At 37.8% G+C, this 21810-nt stretch overlaps 1 protein-coding gene across 1 annotated transcript in view; it reads left to right on the plus strand.

The window, feature by feature from the left end:
- The window catches only part of BDP1 (B double prime 1, subunit of RNA polymerase III transcription initiation factor IIIB), a gene marked incomplete at its 5' end in the record, with an annotated part of 44424 nt that overhangs the window by 17417 nt on the left and 5197 nt on the right, over nt 1-21810 (plus strand). Inside the window, 20 exon segments of the mRNA XM_010140140.1 lie at nt 709-940; nt 1497-1542; nt 1545-1602; nt 2309-2522; nt 3013-3179; nt 3719-3924; nt 4112-4113; nt 4734-4849; nt 9136-9352; nt 10399-10619; nt 11600-11987; nt 12795-12911; nt 13196-13232; nt 14970-15053; nt 15649-15880; nt 16832-16989; nt 17634-17775; nt 18323-18506; nt 19711-19771; nt 21329-21515. Coding sequence (XP_010138442.1) covers nt 709-940; nt 1497-1542; nt 1545-1602; nt 2309-2522; nt 3013-3179; nt 3719-3924; nt 4112-4113; nt 4734-4849; nt 9136-9352; nt 10399-10619; nt 11600-11987; nt 12795-12911; nt 13196-13232; nt 14970-15053; nt 15649-15880; nt 16832-16989; nt 17634-17775; nt 18323-18506; nt 19711-19771; nt 21329-21515 — 3069 coding nt within the window.

Raw genomic sequence — 21810 nt, forward strand, 5'->3', positions numbered from 1 at the left:
GGAAAAAAGAGAAAAAAACACTCAACCAGAAAAGCCAACACCACCCCCTTCAGAAAAAAAACCAAAAACCAATAAACAAACCAAAGAGGGACAGCAAAAAAAACCAGACCCAAACTATTTTAAAGGTGAATAGTTGAAGAGGATGGAGTGAGGTAAACTGGGTTTGATAATCTGCCAGAAAAATACTTCATCAGTTATTTCTTTCATTAACATGCTGTGCAACTTGGTGCTCAGGGTAAAAAGACATAGAATGAGCTGACAGATGTAATAATGTGCATCTGATATTTTTCTGTTAGTTAGATATTTATGTGTTTTCTATGTTATTTATGTGTTTTCTGAAGGTTTATGATTTTTTTTTTAACCCTTCATTAAGTTAGGTCTATCTGCCTCTAGAGCAGAAAGGAATACAAGAAGAGCCATTACGGGACAGAGGAAGGTCTGTCTGGTGTTGTATCCCATCTCCAGTGGGAAAAAAGAACAAAGGAAATATAAGTTTAGATTTGTTAGGTACTTTTTCAGTCTCTAGCAGAGACACTTCTAACTTTACTGTTTCATTAAGTTAGTAGTGCATAGCTCCATTTCAGGTAAGTGTATATGAATAACCATTTACAAAAAAAAAAGAAAGAAAGAAAAGAGAAAAATATCACTCCAAGATTCCTTCCACTTTCAGATGTGGTAGGTACTTATCTAACTTACCTATTTTTCCAGATCTAATGAAATAGCTGTTCCTCAAGAGAAGATCAAACAGAGTGTGCTGAAACCAACACTTCTAAAGAGAGGCAGAGTGCAGAGACCAAAACCAAATCTAGGAAGAACTGTTGCAAGGCAGAAAGACCTGACAGATGAAAAAGATCCTGAAGAGGAGAAGACTGAAGATGGCAAAGTAGATAAAGGTGTGATACACCACAGTGATGAAAACAGTGATCCATGCCTGAAAAATGTAAGTTTCTTGAGCATTTTCCTAGCACTTCCTGCTAGGTCCTAAGTAGAAGCTATGAGTAGCAAAGACCTAGGTACATACCACATAATTTGTAAGCATAGCCTTTGCATGCTTTGTTTCAGAATAAACTGAGTTGTCATAAAATTTTCTCATCCTTGCACTTGGGTTCTGTTTTCCATGGATAGATGCATTATTTGATGTGTTATTTGTGATATCAGATCTGAAAAGAGAAGTGCAGAGAAAAAAGGTCTCTTGGAGAAAAGACCCACTTGAAAGTATGCAAAAAAAAAAAAAATACTTTTAAAGTATCTACTTACATTAGTTCGATGTACAGGAAGCAAGCAATATCTTTTTGAATGTTTTTGTAAGAGGTAGTAAAATAAGTAAAAAAAAATTTCTTTTCCCCCTGCTCTTCTAAAAGAGAGATCAATCAAGTTTTTAATCTTAATGGAATGAAACTATTATTCCTTCTAGGATGCGAAGGTTCGTGAAGACACTCAGCCATGCAATGTGATGTTAGAAGGGGATGTTCCTACCAATTCTGACATGAGCTCAGTACGTGCAAGGGAATGTTCCCAAGAAAAGTCCTCAGAAGCAGAAAGCCGTGAAAGTGAAAAGGGATTGTCAGATGTCTTGAAACAGTTTTCAGATTTCAATACAGGGTAAGGTTATTTTTTAAATGGAGAGACAGGGTGGCTTAAAACCATCAGTATCTGTACGTATTCTACACTTCTACATTCAACTCAAGCATTAAAAACAAGTTCTATATCTATAATGAGATGTTTAATCAAGACAATAATAGAGTTAAACAGATAAAAGTCCAAGAGCTTGAAAGCACTAAATTTATATGCTGTTGGATGTTAATTTGCTCTTTAGACTGTAAGCCCAGTTTTCAGGTAAATGCGTTTTTCTCGTGCTCAGTTCCTGTGGTTATCTTCTCTGTATTGGTCCTATGTGCTACTCTGAATCCTTGAGTATAGGCTTTGCTTTCCTATTAAAATGTGCTTTAAAAAAATAAACAACAAGCCAAAAAAAAACTATGCTGGAAATCTACTGGGTAGTTCTAAACATGGTGAGACAAAGGCACTTGTAAAATGTTTATATTCCTCTCAACTAGGAGTTGCAGTTGTTCTGAAATGGCATTTTTATTAACTTACCTTTGCTCACCTATTTATAAGATATGCAGGTTTTTTGTGATGTTCAATGTGCTTTTCGCAATGTCAGTGACTTTGTTATTGCTCTAAGAAAGCTAAAGATTTTTGTATTCGGCTACTGTACTGAAGAGAGCTACAAACAAGTACATCACGTGTGACTTGGAGAACTGCTGTTGTCCTGTGCCTTCAATTGTTCTTTTATTTGTTTTCACAGGGAGTCTAGTCCTTGGAAGGAAGAAGCAAAAACTGTTGTACCATCAGCTCGGCTTCTGAGGAGTCGATTCCAGAGACCAAAGCCAAATTTGAGAACCACGAGTAGAAAGGAAGTGCTGGATGTAAATAATAAAGGTGTAGCTCAAAAAGATACCAACACGGAAGAAAGTTTGACACAGTTTGACAGTGAATGCAGCATCCTTCTTGATACAGAGGTAAGGCACTTTGCCTTTTGGTTTTTTTCCTTTAGTTATGTTGGAGCTTTTAGGTTTGTGAAATGAAATACCGATGATAGAAAAATCCAGAGTTAATATTTTTTGAAACAATTTTTTCAAAAGCTCATATTGAAAACTGTACTTTACACTTGGTTGTATGTAAGGAAAAGAAGATTACATCTGTTTTGTGTCTTGTTAATGTGTGCAGATGTCTTTCTGACTTGAGGTAGCCTTGTAGAGTTGACAGAAAAGAAAAAAAGTATTCTTAGAAGATGGCAAAGAAAAAATCTAGATTTCAAGCTATTTTGTTTAAAAGAAACAAATGTGATTTCGTCCTGGAAAGACTAGGAAATTATTAGTGAGCAGTTACAGAGAATTTTTTGGAGGAAACACTTCAGAGGGTGATTAGCACTGAACTTTGAGGACGTCATAATTTCTCCTTTTGGTTTAGTATTACAACTTTCTTCTTTCTTGGGTTTATATTTTTCAGAAAGCAAAAAAATATGAAATTCTGCAACCACTGGAGAAGTCCCTTGGCTCTCAGGAGATTTCTGGGAATCCAAGTTGTAAATCCCCAAAGATATTTTCAAGACCAGAGGATGGTGAACTCGAGTTACGTGAGGTTAACCAAGATGGCAACTCAACTACTAAAGAAGAGTAAGGGCTCACTTTTGTTTCTTCAGTGTAACAATGAACATATTTGAAAAGGAAGTCGTTGTGGAAGTGTATTGCTAACTGGCAAAGATATTCTAATAAAAATACTGAACAAAATCTCAGTTCTTGTAGTTTGGACATTAGTGATACTTAAATTCCAGTTACTTCTACGCTAAGCATTAAATTAATGAGCATTCATTTACAACATATTTCCTCTGAAACGTGAGATTCATTACATGTAAGCAGAGGAATACTCGTTTGCTTATTAGACAAACCATGTGAAAATTGCTTTGACTTTATAATAATAAACAGACAGTAAGTTAACGTTGCCAGCATCTAAATTCTCTACTGGAAGTGGTTAGGAGACCAGTGTTTTGAAATTTTTGCTGGAACAAAGTTTTGGTTTTGTAACTGAATAGAACATGGTTTGCATGTTTTTTTTTAAAAACTCATTTGTTTTATATATGTAAATTATCGGTGTCACTGCCATACTTTTATATTAAGTTTTGGGTTTGTTTTTTCTGCCCAACTTTGCATGATAGCAAAAATACCTCTGAAGAAGAAAGTAAACAAGCACCTCCTCAACCTGTCTGTTTAGTGCGGAGCAGATTCCAGAGGTACAAGCCAAACTTGATAAGAGCTGTTGGAAGGAAGGAATTACAAATACCAGCAAATGATAGGGAGAAAAAGCCTGAAGCAGAGCAGTTGGTGTTGCAAAAAGATGAGTCTGCCAATACTGTCACTGTAAGTCTTATTAAGACTATATGCTTTGCCTTCAAAAATACAGTTCCAAGTTGCACGTTCTATTTTATGAAAGTTGATTTAGAACATTTAAGTTGCATTCCCTGAAGCTGAGACACCACACTAGATGAAAATAATCCTCCATCCCTGGTATTTTGAGGTATTGCAAGTACGAAATCAGTGAAGTCTACAAGTTGTACCATTAACGTCTTCTGGAAGATAAGGATATGATTTTGATTGGATTGCATGAAACAAAAAAAGAATATGCACATTTAAGTTAAACTCTAGAATGAAGTTTTATTTTATATTGCAATATATTAAAAATAGCTTTTTTGCTCATTTTATCTTTCCTGTTTGTATGAATCAAGTCTGTATTGAGGAGTCTAGCGGAGAACATCAAGAGAAGGAAGAGGATAGCTCTTTTTCTGTTTAAAAAAGAAAGAGTCTTACCAATTTGGTGAGCTTTGACTGGCTTCACCACTACAGTGCCTGACACTCTACTTTACCCATGTAATGCTCCATGTCACAGAGAGTTGATTGAGTGCAAATAGAAGACCATTACCTATATGCTTGGGTGCATATACTATTTAGGTAGCCCAGAACTAAGAAAATTTATGTTCCTGCTTGCCTATAAATTGAATTATGTGCTCTGGCAATTACCCTCCATAAATATAACGTGATTTTTTTTCTTGATTCAGATTGGGAAAATAGCACAGAGATCTGTAGTTATTCGTTTGGTTTTTTTTTTAATAAATTACACTTCTTTTTCAAAAACTTGCTTGACTCTCTTCATACTTTTTTTGTTGCAAATTAAAGGATGAAAATGAAGCTCTATTGTGTCAAGCAGATGTATCCAGCAAAGAGGAACAGGAACAGAAAGAGGTGCCTCAGATGCCCTGTATTTCTGAAAACACTTTGTGTGAACAAATCAGGTGAGGTTTTTGTTGAGCAAAATTGCATTCAAAAAGCTTTCAACTGGTACATAATGAGACACCTTTGCAAGTGTCAGTTCTTTTTTTCCTTCTTACCTGCCTTTCCCCAGTGTTTAATTTTCTGTGCCTACAGGCAGCTTCTTCCCATGTTTTCAGAGCACACTTCTAGTTTAGTTGAATGTCTTGTTGTTTATCTAGTACATAATTGATCAGTATGAGCCGATAGCTCTTTTTGGCCAAGCTTACCTTTTATTTGGTTTGTATTTGCATATACAGAGATGCATATGTATGTAGCAGATACAAATTTTGCAAAGTGTCAGAGATTTGTCTTTCACTGATCCCAGTGTGCTCTTCTCTTTCACTGCTCTTGTTAAAAGGATCTTAAGCCTGTATTAGGCTGCAGGTACGTTGATGTTGCTATGGTTAGCAGCACAACTTTTTTCTTGATGTTAAAATTTCCTTGACAAAGAAATCTTGTTATTCCTTCTCATGTGTTAACCATAAATGTGCCAAATGAGAAGTATATATATGAAAAGATAACCTTGATTTTAAACAAGAGTATATCCGTTTCTAACCTTATTGTATAAGTGTAGATTCAAAACTTAATGAATGCAGAATTGCTCTTTTCCCCTCCCAACGAATGTAAAGTGATTTAAATTTTTGGTTGTGTTGTGTTGTTTTGTTTATTTGCTTTAAATTCACTAGAGCTGAAAAATCCACTTCCCAAGAAGGCAAGCTGGGTGCTCTGAAACCAGAGCAATTGATAAGAAGTGGATCTCTGAGAACTAGACCAAACCTGGAAAGAGCATGTAGCAAAAAAGAATGTCCAGTCACACAAAAACTTGCTGCTCCAGTTGAGGAAGAAGCAAATAGAGGAGAGAATCTGCCTGTGGCAGAAGAATCTGAGGAACCTCCTTCCTTAAAAGTGAGAATTCTATTCAGATATTTCTAACTGTACTTTCTGGTGCTTGGTTCTGCACTAGCTGTTTTTAAGACATAAGCTGTCTTAAATGCATAAATTAGTTTTGGGCTAGTAAGAATTAAGTTCTTGTTTAATATTTGCACCCTAGTAGGACATCTTCTAAAATTCTGTTAATGACACATTGATAATATATAGACTTCTGTTAATGAATTTAAAGACTTCACTTAAACCTTGACATTTTAGTCATGTTCATGATACCTGCGTGCCATAGTTCTGTTTGCTTTCTTCTGAACTCCTTGGTGGTTGCTCATGAAAGCCTGTGTTGGTTATAGTGTCTGTTTTTATTAGATGAATGCCTTCTGTAAAGGAACAAGAAACAATGATGGATGCCATAAACTACTTTTTTTAAGTGAAGTTTTGACTCAGGTTAATGTCTTGATCATAACTTGTAATGTTTTATTTTACAGGTGATGTATTTTGTGCTAATATTGTTGGGATGCTTGTTTCTCTTTTTTTCTCTTGAATCTAAGGATGATATGGGAGTATTTTTGTCTGTGGGAAATGTGGCCAAGAATGACAATCTAGATATAAACCCGAAAAGTGCAAAGTCAGAAGCACTCTCTTCCTCTAAAAAATCGCCTAACTGCCACAGCAAGGAAGAACAAAAAGAACATCTATCTACAGATGCTGTAGGAAGCATTCAGGATACCACAGAAAGGTAAAGTTCCCTGTTGACGAAGTGAAAAAGCTCTTTAAAAACTTCGTGGATTTCTCCAGTTGTTTTCATACAGCACTTGATTTTTGAAGTGTAGGCTCTGAGCTATGCTAGTCGTTACACACTACATGCTGTGAAGGTCACTAGGTGGCGTCCTGAGGTAACATAAGAGTTTTTAACAGAGTTTTCCTCAGGGCTGTTTTCTTTTATAAAAGGGATTTTGCAGATGAGAGTAGAAACAGGCAGTTGGAGCTTAGCTGCCTGAGTTTCTCAGTACAATGCACTATTAACGTGGATTATTGAAAGCAAGATTGAGCAGTGCCATTTGCACTCACTTATAACTGAGAAGTAGGTAGAGTAACATTAAATTAGCTTGCTGTCTAAGATGTGTTCTGAGTCTCTTCACTTTTTCTTTCCAGCAGAAGTTCCTGCAACGATGTGCAGTGTCCTGATTCTTTGGTGGAGGGGATGCTTTTAATGTATGTGCAATATGAATCAGATAGTGCCGTTTACATGTAACAGTTCTGGGTTATTCTATAACCTATCTTTTGCTCAATCTTAACTGATAAAGAGCAGCCTCAAATCAATTTACTTTTGCTGTTTTCTAAAATTAGCCTCTAGTTCCTGTCTGTTTCTGAGCCTCTGCTTAAAACCTCTTCCATAACTTACGGTGAAATTATATCGCAGAATCTTTGCACTCGTAAGACAAGGGCCTTACCTTACAGCCTTCCTGGTTTCCATGATGGTGGAATTCTACAGAATCGTTGAGGTTGGAAGGGGACGCCTGGAGATCATCTGGTCCAAGCCCATTGCTCAAACAGGGCCACCTTGAGCTGGTATTACTATTGCCCAATACCATCTCCAGATGACCTGTGAATATTGCCAAATGTTCAGGATGGAAATTCCACAGTCTCTCTGGATAACCCGTGCCAGTGCTGCATCACCCTCACAGTGAAACAGTATTTCCTGATGTTCAGAAGGAATCTCCTGTGTTTTAGTGAGTGTCCATTGCCCCTGGTCCTGTCACTGGGTACCATTGGAAAGGGCCTGGCTCTGTCTATATTTACACCTTCCCTTCAGGTTTATTTGTGAGAAATTTGGCCAAGAATGATAGTCTAGACTTAAATCATGTCTAGATGAGACATCTACATTGATGAGATTTCCCCACCCATTCCTATCAAACCTTCTCTTTCTCTTAAGCTCTCCAAGCTGAACTCTTCTCAGCCTTTCATCACAGGAGAAATGCTTCTGCCCCTTCACCTTTAATAGCCCATTGCTGGACTCTGTCCGGTAAGTCCACGTCTCTCTTGTGACCAGTTCTGGGTGCCCCAGTACAGTACTCCAGGTGCGGCCTCACCAGCACTGAATAGGAGTAAGGATCACCTCCCTCAGCCTGCTTACAACACCTCTTCTAATGCAGCCCAGGCTACCATTAGCTTTCTTTGCAGCCAGGGACACTGCTGGCTCATGTTCATGTTTGTGTCCACCAAGATGCCTAGATCCTTTTCTGCAAACCTGCTTTCCATCTGGGTGGCCCCCAGCATATGTTGGTGCCTATGGTTGTTACTCCTCAAGTGCAGGACTCTGCACTTTCTCTTGCTTGAAGCTCCTGTCAACCCATTTCTCCAGCCTATCCAGTCAGGTCCTCCAGTCAGTAGCATGACCCTCTGGTGTCTCCTCCCAATTCAAAATAATCTGCAGACTTGCTGAGCGTACACCCTGCCCCATCATTCAGATCATTAATGAAGATGTTGAATAGAATTGGACACAGCATTGACCTATAGAGTACACTTCTAGTTAGTGGCCTCCATCCAGACTTTGAGCCACTGAAAAACAACCTCTGAGCCTGGCCATTCAGTCAGTTTTCAGTGCACCTCGTCTGCTTATCCAGCACCAGCTCCTCTATGAGGATGTTACAGGAGATGGTGTAAGAAGCCTTATTGAAGTCAAAGAACACTATCTACTGATCTGTCTTCATCTATTGAGCCAGTCATTTCATCAGAAAAGGTTATCACGTTGGTTAAGTATGACTTACTCATTGTGAATCCATGCTGACTACTTCAAGTCACCTTCTGTTTTCTCTTGTGTCTGGAAGTGTTTTCAGTCATTTTCCCAGAGACTGAGGTGGGGCTGACTGGCCTGTAGAGGTGGGGCTGACTGACCTGTAGTTCCCTGGATCCTTTTTCTCATTCTTTCCTGAGATGGGAGTTTAAAAGCTCAAGATTTCTATCTTATTGATCTGAGTGCGCTTGAACAGATGTAAGAATGTCATCCTCTTAAAAAGCAGTAGTACCTTGAGCACTGAAATTAATGAATAGAATATTCCTATGGTTGCTTAATTTTGGGAGTCTGTCATAGTATAGCTGAAACTTTCTGCTCTACCTGGCTTCTTAATGTTGTTTTCCCTCCAAAAGACTTTTCCAAAAGTAATTTGAAAGGTCCGCTTCTGGAGAAAAGCAAATTATCTGCTTTCTGCATTGCTTTTTGCTTCGTTTATGCTTTTTTTTTAACTTTGCCAACTAAACAAATAAAAATGCTAAACACTTAAGTTACTTTCCAGCTGGAAGTACTAAATATTTGATAGTAAGCCAAGCTGTAGAATGCATTTTGTAGTTCCTGAGAAGTAAAAGTTTAAAAATATTTTTGTAGGTTCAATGATAAATTAAATTTTGGAGAAGAAAGTAAACAGAGTGATAAAAAGTCTTCACATCAAGTGAGGGAACCCCACTGGAACCGAAAGCCAAACCTAATGAGAGTTACTAGGAAGAGAGATTATCCTGAAGAATGTGATAACAGAGAAGAGGATAATGCTAAGAACAGAAATGCAGAAAAGAGTTTTGTGTCACAAAAAGCAGGTGTACCAATGGTAAGTGCCGATCAAGTGTTTTGAGCCAATTTATACCTCAATTCTTGTGTTTACGTTCTTAGAACCATAGAAGACACAAAAATCCGGTATATGGCTGGGAAAGATTAATATGATTCTTTCTTTTTTTTTTTTCTCACTATTGGAAATGATGCTGAATAAATTGACTTAGACCCTAAAAAACTGTAGAAATATTTAATGTACACTGTTGTAGTAAGTTTTATGGTTTATATGGTCAGAAGTCTGTATTATCTTAAATACAGCTTACACTGTTGCCAATTAATTCAATGTCTGTTATTCAGTGAACAATGGAAATTAAGGCAGCTGTCTGACATCAGTTACTACATACATTCCACATAAGTATACTTACAAGCTGAAATGTATGTGAACAAAATTCAGACCATCTGCTGCTTAAATTTGCTCAACAGGCCTAACCTAGACCAGACTAGTTTCTTCTCTGTCTGAAGTTGCGATGCCTGAATCAAATTTATCTGTTTTTCCTTATTTTTTAGAGGGATCACTAAAATCTTTCAGTTAACATTTTAGCCAAGTATCCATAGCTGACAGAACTGTGCTTGCTGATGTTTTTTTATGTTCTGGGATATGTTTCTCTCCCTCTGCGTTTTGAATAATATTTAAATGCTGTTCTGTAAACTGTAGTAGTTTTTTCTTCCTAGTTTGTTCCCTGGGTGGAGAAAAATAATAATTTTCTCCTTTTCTAGATTGTTCTTTAAATTAATAGATAGTTTTAGAAAATTATTCATCTTTCAGCTTCACAAGAGTTGCTGCTTTTGATAAATCGAGCATGGCCTTGGTCTATTAACCAGCAGCAGCATTGGGAACTTAGGCATCATAGATAATACCATGTACTGACACTTCTGCTATTGAGCTCGAAATTAAGGAAATGGGGGAGAATGTTCTCAGCTATCAGAGATGACAGCTAGGCATGTTTTCAAGAACCTCGAACTTAATTCTTTAAATATTTTGTCACCAAAACCAGTTAAAATGTTTGGCACTTAACATGGTAGTAATTGTCTCCCTCTGTTCAGCAAAACTCTAGTAACATTGTGGAAGCTGCATCCTTCTCAGAGGCTACAAGAAAACACAGTTTTACAGACTTTGAAGAAACACCTTGTAAAAGAATCAGGCAAGATAGTAGACTCCAGTCTCCAGAGATATCATCAGAGAGTGACAGTCAGGTAGAACAAGAAGATGATTCTCAGCTTTCTACCTCCCAGGAAAAAAATTCAGACTATCTCTATCTCAAAAGGTAAAACAAGTTGTAAGCTTAACTGATTGGTTTTGTTTAAAAAGCATAATTATTAGCCATAGTTCTGCAGTGTCTTGTAAGAGTGCGTGGATGATGTCAGTCCTTATGCTCCCATTTGAACTTCCAGATGCATGCAGATATTCCCTATGTCACTTATCCTGCATGAGCTCTCATAAAGTGAACACACCCAGCGTGCCTACCAGTCCATCCCAGCATCCACCTCTGTTTTCAACAGGAATTCCTGATTTTAAAGGGGAGGATTTTGAAATACCCATATTGGGGGCACAGGGATCATGGGATTAATTTAAACAGAAATTCCTTGCTGCAAGTGTCCTCTGCTGCTGTTTGTTTCCTCTCCCCACCTTTTTAGCAAGGACGGTGTTTTTTGGGAGACGTTTGAAATTACTTCTGGTATGCAAAGTGGTTGTGTCCAACATTTTGAGGAGGAAAACAGTTAGGTGGCTGATTAGTGAAGAGATTGCTTTCTGAGAAACTGGAGCAGATACTTAGTTATCATCTAACTAGTTTTAGTTTCTAGACATTAGTTTGTTGGACTAAAGTATCATAGGTTTGGTGATCCTAGTATAGCTTTAGCCAAAGAGAACTGGAAATGTTCCCATGATTTAGAAAGCATGTGAATTCCACATCCCTAAAAATGAAAACTAGTTCATCCTTTTCTAACCAAAGAATTCTGTATTTTGTAAATTTAATTGTGCAGCTTTCCAACACTTTGAAACTGTTTAATAAGCATATACAATCAGTACTTTGTGCATACCTGATTAGGATTTCTGATTAAATGGTGTTTGGATGCGTATTTGTCACTATTCATTAGGATTGTATTGTTGGTCACAATAATCATTTTTTTTCATTTGCTGAAATGAAATTTGTTTTGATTTTTAAGTACCCCTTTTTTTGGAATGTCTTGGACTTCTTTTTTTTTTTTTTTTTTTTAAACATGTTTTTGTTCTGTACTTTAAAAGGCGGTCCAGAACATCATCAAAATCGATAGAGCTGCCAAAACATGTCTTGGAGCTAAGAACTGCTGCTTCTTCTGCCTCTGAATGTGAGGCTGACTGCAGTGAGAAGGGGAATCAAACTCAAGAAGTCAAGATAAGTGTTAATAGAGGCAAACATTTGAAAACCAAACATAGAAAGAAATCTGGGAAGGAGCACAGAAGTTCAAAGATAACCTTGGTGACCCTCCGAGCTTCTCAAGAGGAGGAGGACGAGGAGGGAGATGACTTTGAGCCTGGTGATGATGATGAATGCTTTGCACCAGAGGAAGTAAACAAAGCTCCAGTGTTTGTTCCTATAGGTCTTCGATCTCCAAAACCTATTCTTGTCCAGATAGAGGAGACCATGGAGGAGGTATCACGTACCTGGATTCTATATGTACTACTGCTTTGATTCTTTAAATGGTTTTTATTCTAATTACATCTCCAAGTACTTGGGTTTTATCCCAGTTTAGTTTAATTAGTTAAGGATGACGCTGAAAGTTGCAGGGACATTATTTGGCACATGTACTTGGTTTTGAACAGAACACTACATCAGTCTAAGGTCCAGTTATGTTTACAAACTTGTCTAGGTCTGTGGAGTGCTCACCAGTTTGTTTACTGGGATTGAATGTAGGCACAAACATACCATGCTTACCTTGTGGTTTTGTGTTTATTATGTGGTTGCTTGGGCAAGGTGGCAAGTGGCGTTGAGTTTTTGGGTACCAAAGCCAGGTCAAGTTGGTCACTATTACACTTGCCTTTTTTATTGTGAGACTTGTCTTCCCTTGATTCATGTTGTTCTTGCTATAGGACTTAAAATAGCATAGAAATCAATAGGTTAAAAAGAAATTTGAACATATATCCATCAGAGCCCTTGTCCCTTTGGATCCGTCTATAGAGTCTGACATTGCAATGGATTCCAGGCTTGCCTGTGCTCCAGCGCAGGTCCTTCCTCCATTGGCTGCAGTCCATTCAGTTCATACAACTGCAGCCTTCATAAGTCAGAAGGTATGTAGTATAACACCTGATTTTGGAGAAGGATCCTACTAAATGTTCAAGATCTGGTAAGTATATGCAGTTTGTAAAAATTTGCATTTGACAGATTTTCTTTTGGGACTGATGAACTGAAATACTATTTTTACTGAAATACTATTTTTAACTGAAATATTATTTTTCACAGCTGGAAATATGCGTGAATATACCAGATGTGCCGGTGGCTACTGAAGTCAAAAGTCCCTTTCATGCATCTGTCCAGCCGATGGTACAGAGAGAGGAAAATGTAAGTAGTTCAACATCTGTAAGCATGTCTTGTTTGATTGTTTGTTCCATAGCATGTACAAAGCTATGTGAACACTGGTTGCCATGTCTGCTTGTAACAGTACAGCTTAATAGACTCCACATAATATGGGGATATGGGGGACACAGCTATGGGAAAACTATCTAAGTGAATATTGTTAGCCTTTAAAATACTCTTACAAAGCCAGTATAGCCTTTGGGCAGAAAATCTACCTGTAAGCATTAAAAAAAAATTGTGGACTCATGTTACATAGAACTTTGATATTGTTTTTCTTTTTATTTAAGGAAACAACCATTCATGAAAACCCAGAGGTGGACAAAGGTACACATGAAACAATCTTGTTCATATCTTCCCCGTTAACTTGGTACCAAGACATAATACCGATATTCTTGCTGGAAGTTTGTAGGTTTATATATTTTATGAAAAAAACCTGCTCAGGAGATACTGGATGCTTGTATGTTTTGGAAAAGAATTAAACAATTTTCTTTCTTATGGTTATCTATCAAGTAGGGGGACCAAGCATTGCATGGTTCTGTTTCCCAGGATCAGAATGTGCCTTTTTGTCTATCCTGTCTATCTCTTTCCCATGCTGTTGTTAGGTATACTGAGAAAAAAGGAAGCTTTGCAAGTGCTTATTTGCAGCTTTCTTGATGTGTGACTGAGTGATAGAAAGAGTGGGCAGATTCATAGCTTTGTCATCTCTGTTGTCTCTGACTTTAATATCCTAAACTGGTAAAATAGTACATGTGATCAAATGTGATCACAGTCTTTCAGAAGCAAATAGTCTTTGCATGTGAGATATGTTACAAGCTCTTAGGGGTCTATTCATTTTTAGAATAGCTTTCACTTTGAAATTTAAATACATTCACAATACATCTTCCTAGGAGGCACTGGAAATTGAGTGGGCTGCTGTCTTAGTTGAAGGAGGGGAAGCCTACTTTGTAATTTGTTCTTCTGTTTCAGCAGAGTAACTTTGGAAGATGGAAGTGTTTTGCTGGATGTGACCAGTTAGTGATAGGCAAAAGGATGTATTCTGGATAGAGATTAGGAATCGGGAGTCTAAACTGGCATATGGATCAACACTATCAGTTACAGATCTCTGGGAGTAAACTGGTACCTCTTCCTTTTCCATTTGTGGCAAGCTGACCTTGGCTGGCTGTGAGCAGCTCACCCAGCTGCTCTCCCCCTCCTCAACAGAATGAGGGGAGAAAATAAAATGGAAAAGCTCCTGGGCTGAGATACTGGACAAGTTCACTTACCAAAACAGACTCAACTAGGAAAAAACTAATTTAATCTATTGCCAAAGGAAGATAGAGCAGGGTGTGGAAAAAAAGCTAAAACACCTTCCTTGCTCTGCCTTCTTAGGCTCAACCTCACACCTTTATTTCCCACTTCTCTGCCTCCTCTCCGCAAGCAGTGCAGGGGAATGGATGTTGTAGTCAGCTTCTAACACGTCATCTCTGCTGCTGCTTTCTCCTCACGCTCTTACCATGCTCCAGCGTGGGGTTCTTCCTATGGGTACAGTCCTTCAGGATAAGTCTGCTCCCCCATGGGTGGGCACCTATAGGGTGCAGTTGCTTCAGGGAATATCTGCCTGCTCCACTGAGGTCTCCACAGGTTGCAGGAGAATCTGTGCTCCCATGCATGGAGCAACTCCTCCCCCTCCGTCCTTACTGACCTTGGTGTTCACAGGACTTTTTCTGGCACATTTTCGCCTCACTCTTTACTGTTGTACCCTTTCTTAAATATTTCCCAACGGTACCTGCTTCTTGGCTGACAGGCTCAGCTTGTACAGTTGGAACTGGCTGTATCCAGGGCAGCCCCCTGCTGCCAGCACCTTGCCACCTGTACCCAGTACACCATTAAAAGGAATAATGTTGCTGCTCAGTGTTTTTACAATAGTTTGAATTTAATGGATGAGAATCGCTGTCTGTCTACAAGCATAATGACACATACTTCACTATATTGATGATAATGTCAAATGCCTTTTGAAATATGGATAAGTGAATTTCTGGTTAATGTGCTTGTGACTTTAAACATGTGTGAACAACTTTGCAGGAATTAATGATGGGAGCACTGAAGCTGCCATGACTTTACTTGCAATGGGTGATCCAATGTTCCAGTTAAAAACAAGCACTGAAGGTATGATCTCATTTATGGGACAAAACCTTGCTCGTACTTTCTGGGTCTACCTAAGGAGTGATGGAGCGGTGGCTGCAAAGCTCTTCCACATGCTGCTGCATAGCAGGAGGTCAAGAGTCTTTTATGCTTTTAGTGCTGCTGAGTTGTAACACCTAGTGAGACTAAGCAATGCATCTTGGCTGGAAAGGAAGGACGTGTTTGAATTAATGTGGTTACATAAACTGGACAAAAGAAAGGAATCAGGCTTAGATGACTGTAACTATCAGTGGTCTTTTCAGGTCTTTAACATGAAGCATAGCTTTTTCCATCTGTCTAGGCACAACCTGAAATTACCTGGGTTTAGTCTGGTTTTTTTAATAGACTTTTATTTAGAATTTATTATCTGCTTTCGTTGGTTTGAGTTTCATTGGCATTCTTACTATCAAAAGCATGATCTTATGACTGCATTTACCTGGAATTTGAATTAGCATCCTTGGAGAATGCAGACTTTGTTAGACGAGTTTTGAAGTTGAATATCTGTAAAAGAGCATTATGTACATGCCAAACCCGAATGTTTTAAATTATGCTTTTCTGTTCTGTTTATTGTTCTGAACAGAATGGACACACATGTTACCTGCTCAAGCTGAGTTGGACATGGCCAGTAGCCTTGTAACCCACGCCTACTCCCAACAAAATCGAACTTCTAGTCAGTATTTACTTTCTTCAGACACTTCTACGAAAGAATCAGTACCTTCTGAGGATGGAAGCAACTTTAATGTAGAGGATCAAAGCACTGACACAAGAATAGGTGTCGAAGAATATTTTGAGAAAAATGCTACAGATACCAGGTTAAACTGCTACTTCGTTTTCTTTGGAGAGATCCTCTGACAATGCTTACTTTTGCTAGGTTCTTTCTGGCATTTTTACTGAATTGCAAGCAGTCTTGCTTTAGTGAAGGCTTCTCAGTTTGTGTAATTTGGTATGTGATCTGGAAAACCCCGCTTGTCTCTTTCTTACAACTTTTGTGAGATGTTGGTATGTAATTTTGGGGATGTAGAACTTCTTCGCTCCTGAAGTTGAGTTTACCCCAGTGGTAAAGAAAAGAATATTCAAACTTAAGTTGTTTTGGATCACTGTTAATTACCAAGCTCTTTTTCCCAAAGTGGGTTACAGCTTATCAGGCCAAGGCAAGCTGTACTTAAACTGCTTCACTGCTTCTGCTGGGATGTAGGTCAAAGATTTAGAGCAAAGGGATGTCAAGAAACCAGTTGATCTTCTGTAATTACGGCTTTTAATGCTTCGTTTTAAAATTTTTTTCACATATTTGTGACTGTTGAAACAGCTTGATGGAACACCTTTCCAGAAAAAATCTGCTGGTCATGTCACATTACTTGAAAGACTATTTAACTTGCCTATTGCTTGAACAAACTATCAGATTATACTCTGAAAAATTATAATCAAAGATATTTTAAGTCCAGTGGTTCTTTTGTTATATTATTAGCCAGAACTTACTACCACGTGATTAACGTTAGGTTTCTGATCTTCTTGTGTTCTTTAAATATTTCAATAACTCATTTTTTTTCTGTAAGGTAGGGAACATCCTAGTTCGCAATATATGTGCCTATTGTGTTTTCCAGATGATCTTTATTTTTTGTTCTGCCAAACAGTCGTCTTCCTCCTCTGCCAGCTGCAGCCTGTATTTCCGCTGGTCTCATCTACTCCATCTCTCTTATCACTTCTCTGCCCTAGGTGTCAAAAATAAGAAATGTATTAATGGCGTTTTTTGTTTTCACTTGCAGTGATAGCACTTTGCCTGCAGTGGATAGTGTGAGACTGACAGGAGGCAGACACCTGAGGCCTGAGCCCTCCTGTGGAGTGTTGAGGTCCGATGAAAATATAATTCAGGATTCATTTAATACAAACGTACTTGTGGAACAACTAGAGCAAGTTCAAAGTGGTAAGCCCATTTCTTACCCTAGGGTTCTGAAAATGGCTTCTTCTGATGGATTCACATCTCTTTATGAAACGAAACTGAGCTGAAAGTCTTCACTTTCATCACCTCTGTGATCTAAGGAATCCGTTTATGGTATAGTTTTATACATAAGTTTATCTTCCTGTATAAAATTAATGAAATCTGAATAGCAGTTTTTCTGTGCAGTTTTAAATTACCTGGAAAGCTCTTAAATTTCTGGACTGCCAGTTACAGAAATACAGTACGATACAGTGTACTTTTTTCTATTATTACTGTGCTTCCCTTCTATTAAAACCAGAAAAGGAGATACACAGAATAGTTTTGGCATTCTTTAAGCAGCTGCAAAAAAAAAGTAATCTTCAGACATTTAATTATCTTCACATTACTGGCAAAATGTGCAACATACCAAAGGCAAAATGAGATATGTGTATATGTCTTATGTAAATAAGACATAAATATACATGTGTACGTATACAGCAAAATTGTTAATACTTTTGTAGTTTTTGTGTATGCACATCTACATGTATATACATTTTAATATACAAAAGCTTATATGTAAAAATAATATGCATATATATATACACACAAATCGGAAAATAAATTCATTTTTATACTTATATGTATCTTAGAGTCTACAACCCTGAGCGGTACTGGAGAAATGCAGAAGGTGGCACTAGACCAGGTCAGATCAGCTGCAGGTAGTTCTTCAGTTCTTCGTGATTTTGCAACTGGAAGTGTGGAACTTATCAACCAAGTAGATGAAACTGAGAGGTAGGAAGAATCGTTAGTTAATACTGACTTTATTCCTGAAGTCCATGTGTGGTATGCATCTGTGATGGCAACGGTGTGCTTAAAGATATTGTGTGTGTTTATGCACAGTTTAGACTTCTTAAGGTTTTTCTCCCTTGCATGTTGTCGTACAGCTTTTGGAGGTAAAATATTAACTTAGGTTTGCTCTTTTAGAACTTAGTAATCTTGCTGCTTAATTGTCTCACATGATACACATGTTTCATGTGAGAAATGTTAAGGAGTTATTGATGTGGAAACGTTAGTGCGCTTGTAGGGCTTCCTGCTTGGTCATGCTTTCAGTAGTAAAGTCTCAATTAGTGGTCTTAGGGAGGCTTTTTCCTGAAATACTTAACATAGACTTGTTCGAAAAATGGTGCATTTCATTTAGGAGAATGATGTCATTTTTAAACTGGTGCCTTTTTCTCTGTAAATACTTAGGCTTTATATGAAATAAGTAATTATACATAATTTAGCCCATGTATAAGGTATCTTTAGTTGGTTTCCAATCAACTAGTTATACACCTTACAGAGCAGAAAAAGACATGAGAAATGCTTCTGAAAATTCAGGAGATTTAAGACCAGTTACTGCATCACCAAAACATGAAAAATCTCACCTTGGACTAGAAGATTGTCCAAATCAAAGTTCTGTGGATGAAGTTCCTGAACAAAATCCTTGTCCTCCTGAGGACAATACAGGCACAGTCAACTTACAGGTAATGAACTTAATTTAATTACCGTTTCAAAGTGCCCAGTTCGTGAAATTCTGAAAAGAAAGAGGTTTTCAATGCAAATGTCCTCTCCCGTTTTAAAGACTTATACTGGCGAATGAAACTTTTTTTTTTTTCCAAAGCCATAACCAAACTTAATTGTTCAGACAAACTTAATCTATGCAAGCCTTGGTTTATATATATAAAATCATGTATCACTTATTGCTGAAATTAGTGAAAAGTTTGCTAAGATATATATTTTTGGAGCAATTTTTAGTTTTGGTGGAAGAACTTACCTAGGACTCACATATTCATGCAATCTTACCTCTTAACTGTTATATTTGTTTAAATTAAAATTAAATTAAAATGTCACTGCTAGATGCAGCATTTTCATTGTCAGCTTCGATTGCTTCATTCAAACCAAACTTTATCCTTTCTTATCTTCTCATTTTTTTCAGAACCTAATTAAAAGTTTTATATGTATATTACTCTGGACAAACAGCATGACTTTTACATCCATTTCTTTGCAGTGGTTTATGTATCCCTGGTCTAGTATGAATGAGAAGTGTCTTATTTCTTCATGAGAGAAAGGTTCATTCTCATTTCCCTCAGGTTTTCTAATGTTGCCTCAGATCAGTGTACATGCAGTTTTGGTGGAACAGCTGATGGGTAGTAGCTTGTTTCCCAGTGCAACTTGTTGATGTGTCAAGGCTGATCTCATGTTAGGAAGAAGCACAGGAACGATTTGGCCCTTACAGGACCGGCAGAGTGTGAGAAGAGGCAACTTGCAGTGAAGTATTGCTGTTTTTAGCAAAAGTACCTGCCGTAAAAGGAAAGTGATACATGAGTTGGCACTCAGTGGTTTTGTAATGGTTGGAGGAATTTGTGCTCTTAGTGCCACTGAGCAATTTATTGTGTGAGTCATCTTTGTCAGAGTTGGGCTGTAAGAAATATAAATTTCTTCTGACAAATCATCAATACAGAGACAGTGAGCTGCATATTAATTTTATATCACCCTAGCGTTCCTTGCCCTTGTCAGGCTAATATCCTTCAGCCTTCACTAGCTAGAAGTAAAAGCTGACATGCAATTACAATGATGTCATTAGATTTTTTGGGTCTTCAGCATTTGACATGCTTTGTTGCTTTCCTATTTTTCAGAGTTATTTCTCAGATTTATTAAATTGTTTTATTTCAAATGTGTTATTTCTAGAATGAAGCTTTTTCTCAGGATGCTCAACAACCATGCTTAAGCAGCACAGAAGAGACTTCAGGTATAATATGCTAATATTCTAAGTTAGCAAAAGCCCACACTTGTGGTTGCACAGAGATGAATAAAAAAAAATTTTACATGTTTGAACTGACATGATTAATCAATCCATTCCATTAACAATGATTTGTTCATTGACAAAAATAATGACCCACAGTGCCATTCCCCTCCCTAGCCTCTTGGTCCATTTTGTTAACACAGTTAGATCTGGGAACTTTCTGAACAGCACTTCATTAAGTTTAAGTATCAGTGGAAGGGAAACTGCTTGCTCTCTCTTCCCTGCTGCGAGCTCCTGCTGCTTACCTCGTGTTAGGTTTAGCAGTTGTTAGAGCCCTTTATGAGCCTCTGACTCACCTATCCATCAAAAGTTGAACATGGCAGAGGGAGAGAACCTGTGTAGTTTTCTACTGGCTTAGCGAGCTATAGCAGGTCATGAAGTGGTCCAGTGAATTGCCAGTGTCAGAACTGTGTGAGTAGGAGGGCTGGACTGTGCAAGTGAGGAGCAGGAAAGAAAGAAGAATAGGGGAACAAAAAAAGGAAGAAGACAATCAACTTCCCTCTTTAGCTGAAGTGAGTCAGCAGAGTACTCTTAACTGATTAGATGTGATGAAAAGTATGAAGGTGATGGCTACTTTTGCCTAAAACAAATTGAAATGGAGCTGGTTTGGAACCAGTACTTGTCTAAGGTATGGGACAATCGCTGTGCAGAAGCCCAGAATACTTACTTTACATGAAAACTGCAATGTAAAGTTGTAACTCCTGAGCATGTGCAAAAGATAGGGCTAATACTTCTTCTTAGACATCTGTTGTTACACTCTGGTATTGCAAGGATCTTGGGATGAAGCATCTTAAATCATCTTTAATTAGATAAAGAACCAAAGTGAATTGAGGTTGGAATAACAGCAGCTTTACATCATTAAGAATGAGAGCTGTTTTTCAGTAATGGAGCAGCACTATTATTTTCCATCTTTCGAAAACTTTACAAATGTTCTCTCCTTAAATTCATTCTAACGGGTGGCAGTTGTCAGTTATCTGTCCGTCTGTTGACTGAATTATTTATATTTTTCATTTATTAAATTCGAGACTATACTTCTCAGGTTCTTTCCTGCAAGTCCACCGTGAGGGGAAAAAGCCTTGTTTTTACCATCAAAACAGCAGACTGCTGTCATTTAAAGAGGTAACTCTTAAATACCTGACAGCTGCAATTAAAGACGGGGTTATTTGACCACCATTACACAAGTTTAATTAAACTGCAAAGTGTTCTTTAATACTAGAACACCCATTTAAAAAGCTTCATCCCTATTAGGCATTTTTAATATTCTTCATTCTGAATGGTAATCAGGACTCCACTGCAATGAATAGGCTTCAGGGGGTGACAATGTGTATCTTGTCTAAGAAAAAATACTGTCTCAAGAATATCCCCAGTGCCTTTTTCCATGGAGAAATGAGTGCCTAAAATTTAATTACTCAAGGTTGCGAGGGCATGAAGAGAACAGTGTAATTTCAAACTTCAATAACAGATTTCTGTTATTTCTTTATTTCCCTGAAAAAATTACAGTAGTGAGTGATGATCATAGATGTCCAGAGGAGGAACAGACATTCATTTTAACATTGGTGGAAATCCCAGCTGACTCAAAAGCATTTGATGCATCTGCTTTGCTGGAACAGGCTTCAGAACCATTATTACCAGCCCCGATACTTGTCAGCCCAGTAAATGCATGCGAAGCAAGCGTGACTGAAATGGAGAGGTAAATGCTTTATTTTTGAGCAAAGTTAAACGCTTTTTGTGAACCTTGATTGTTCCCTTAATGTGCATTACAGATTAGAACTTCTTAAAAGAAGTGCAAGAGAAAATTTTGACAGACCGATCAGAGAATTAAGAAAGTAAAAAGGGCTCTAATCAGATTGCAGAAAGATCTCATCAGTGATTTAGTGTTTTAGTTGCTGGTATTTTGGGGTCAACTTCAATTCTGATTAATCCTTTAGATCAAGTCTTCCTTTTAGTAAAAGTCATTTGTCCCTCCTGGGTCTATTCTGCCATAG

Source organism: Buceros rhinoceros, unplaced genomic scaffold, assembly GCF_000710305.1.
Source record: "Buceros rhinoceros silvestris isolate BGI_N320 unplaced genomic scaffold, ASM71030v1 scaffold8297, whole genome shotgun sequence".
NCBI lineage: Eukaryota > Metazoa > Chordata > Aves > Bucerotiformes > Bucerotidae > Buceros > Buceros rhinoceros.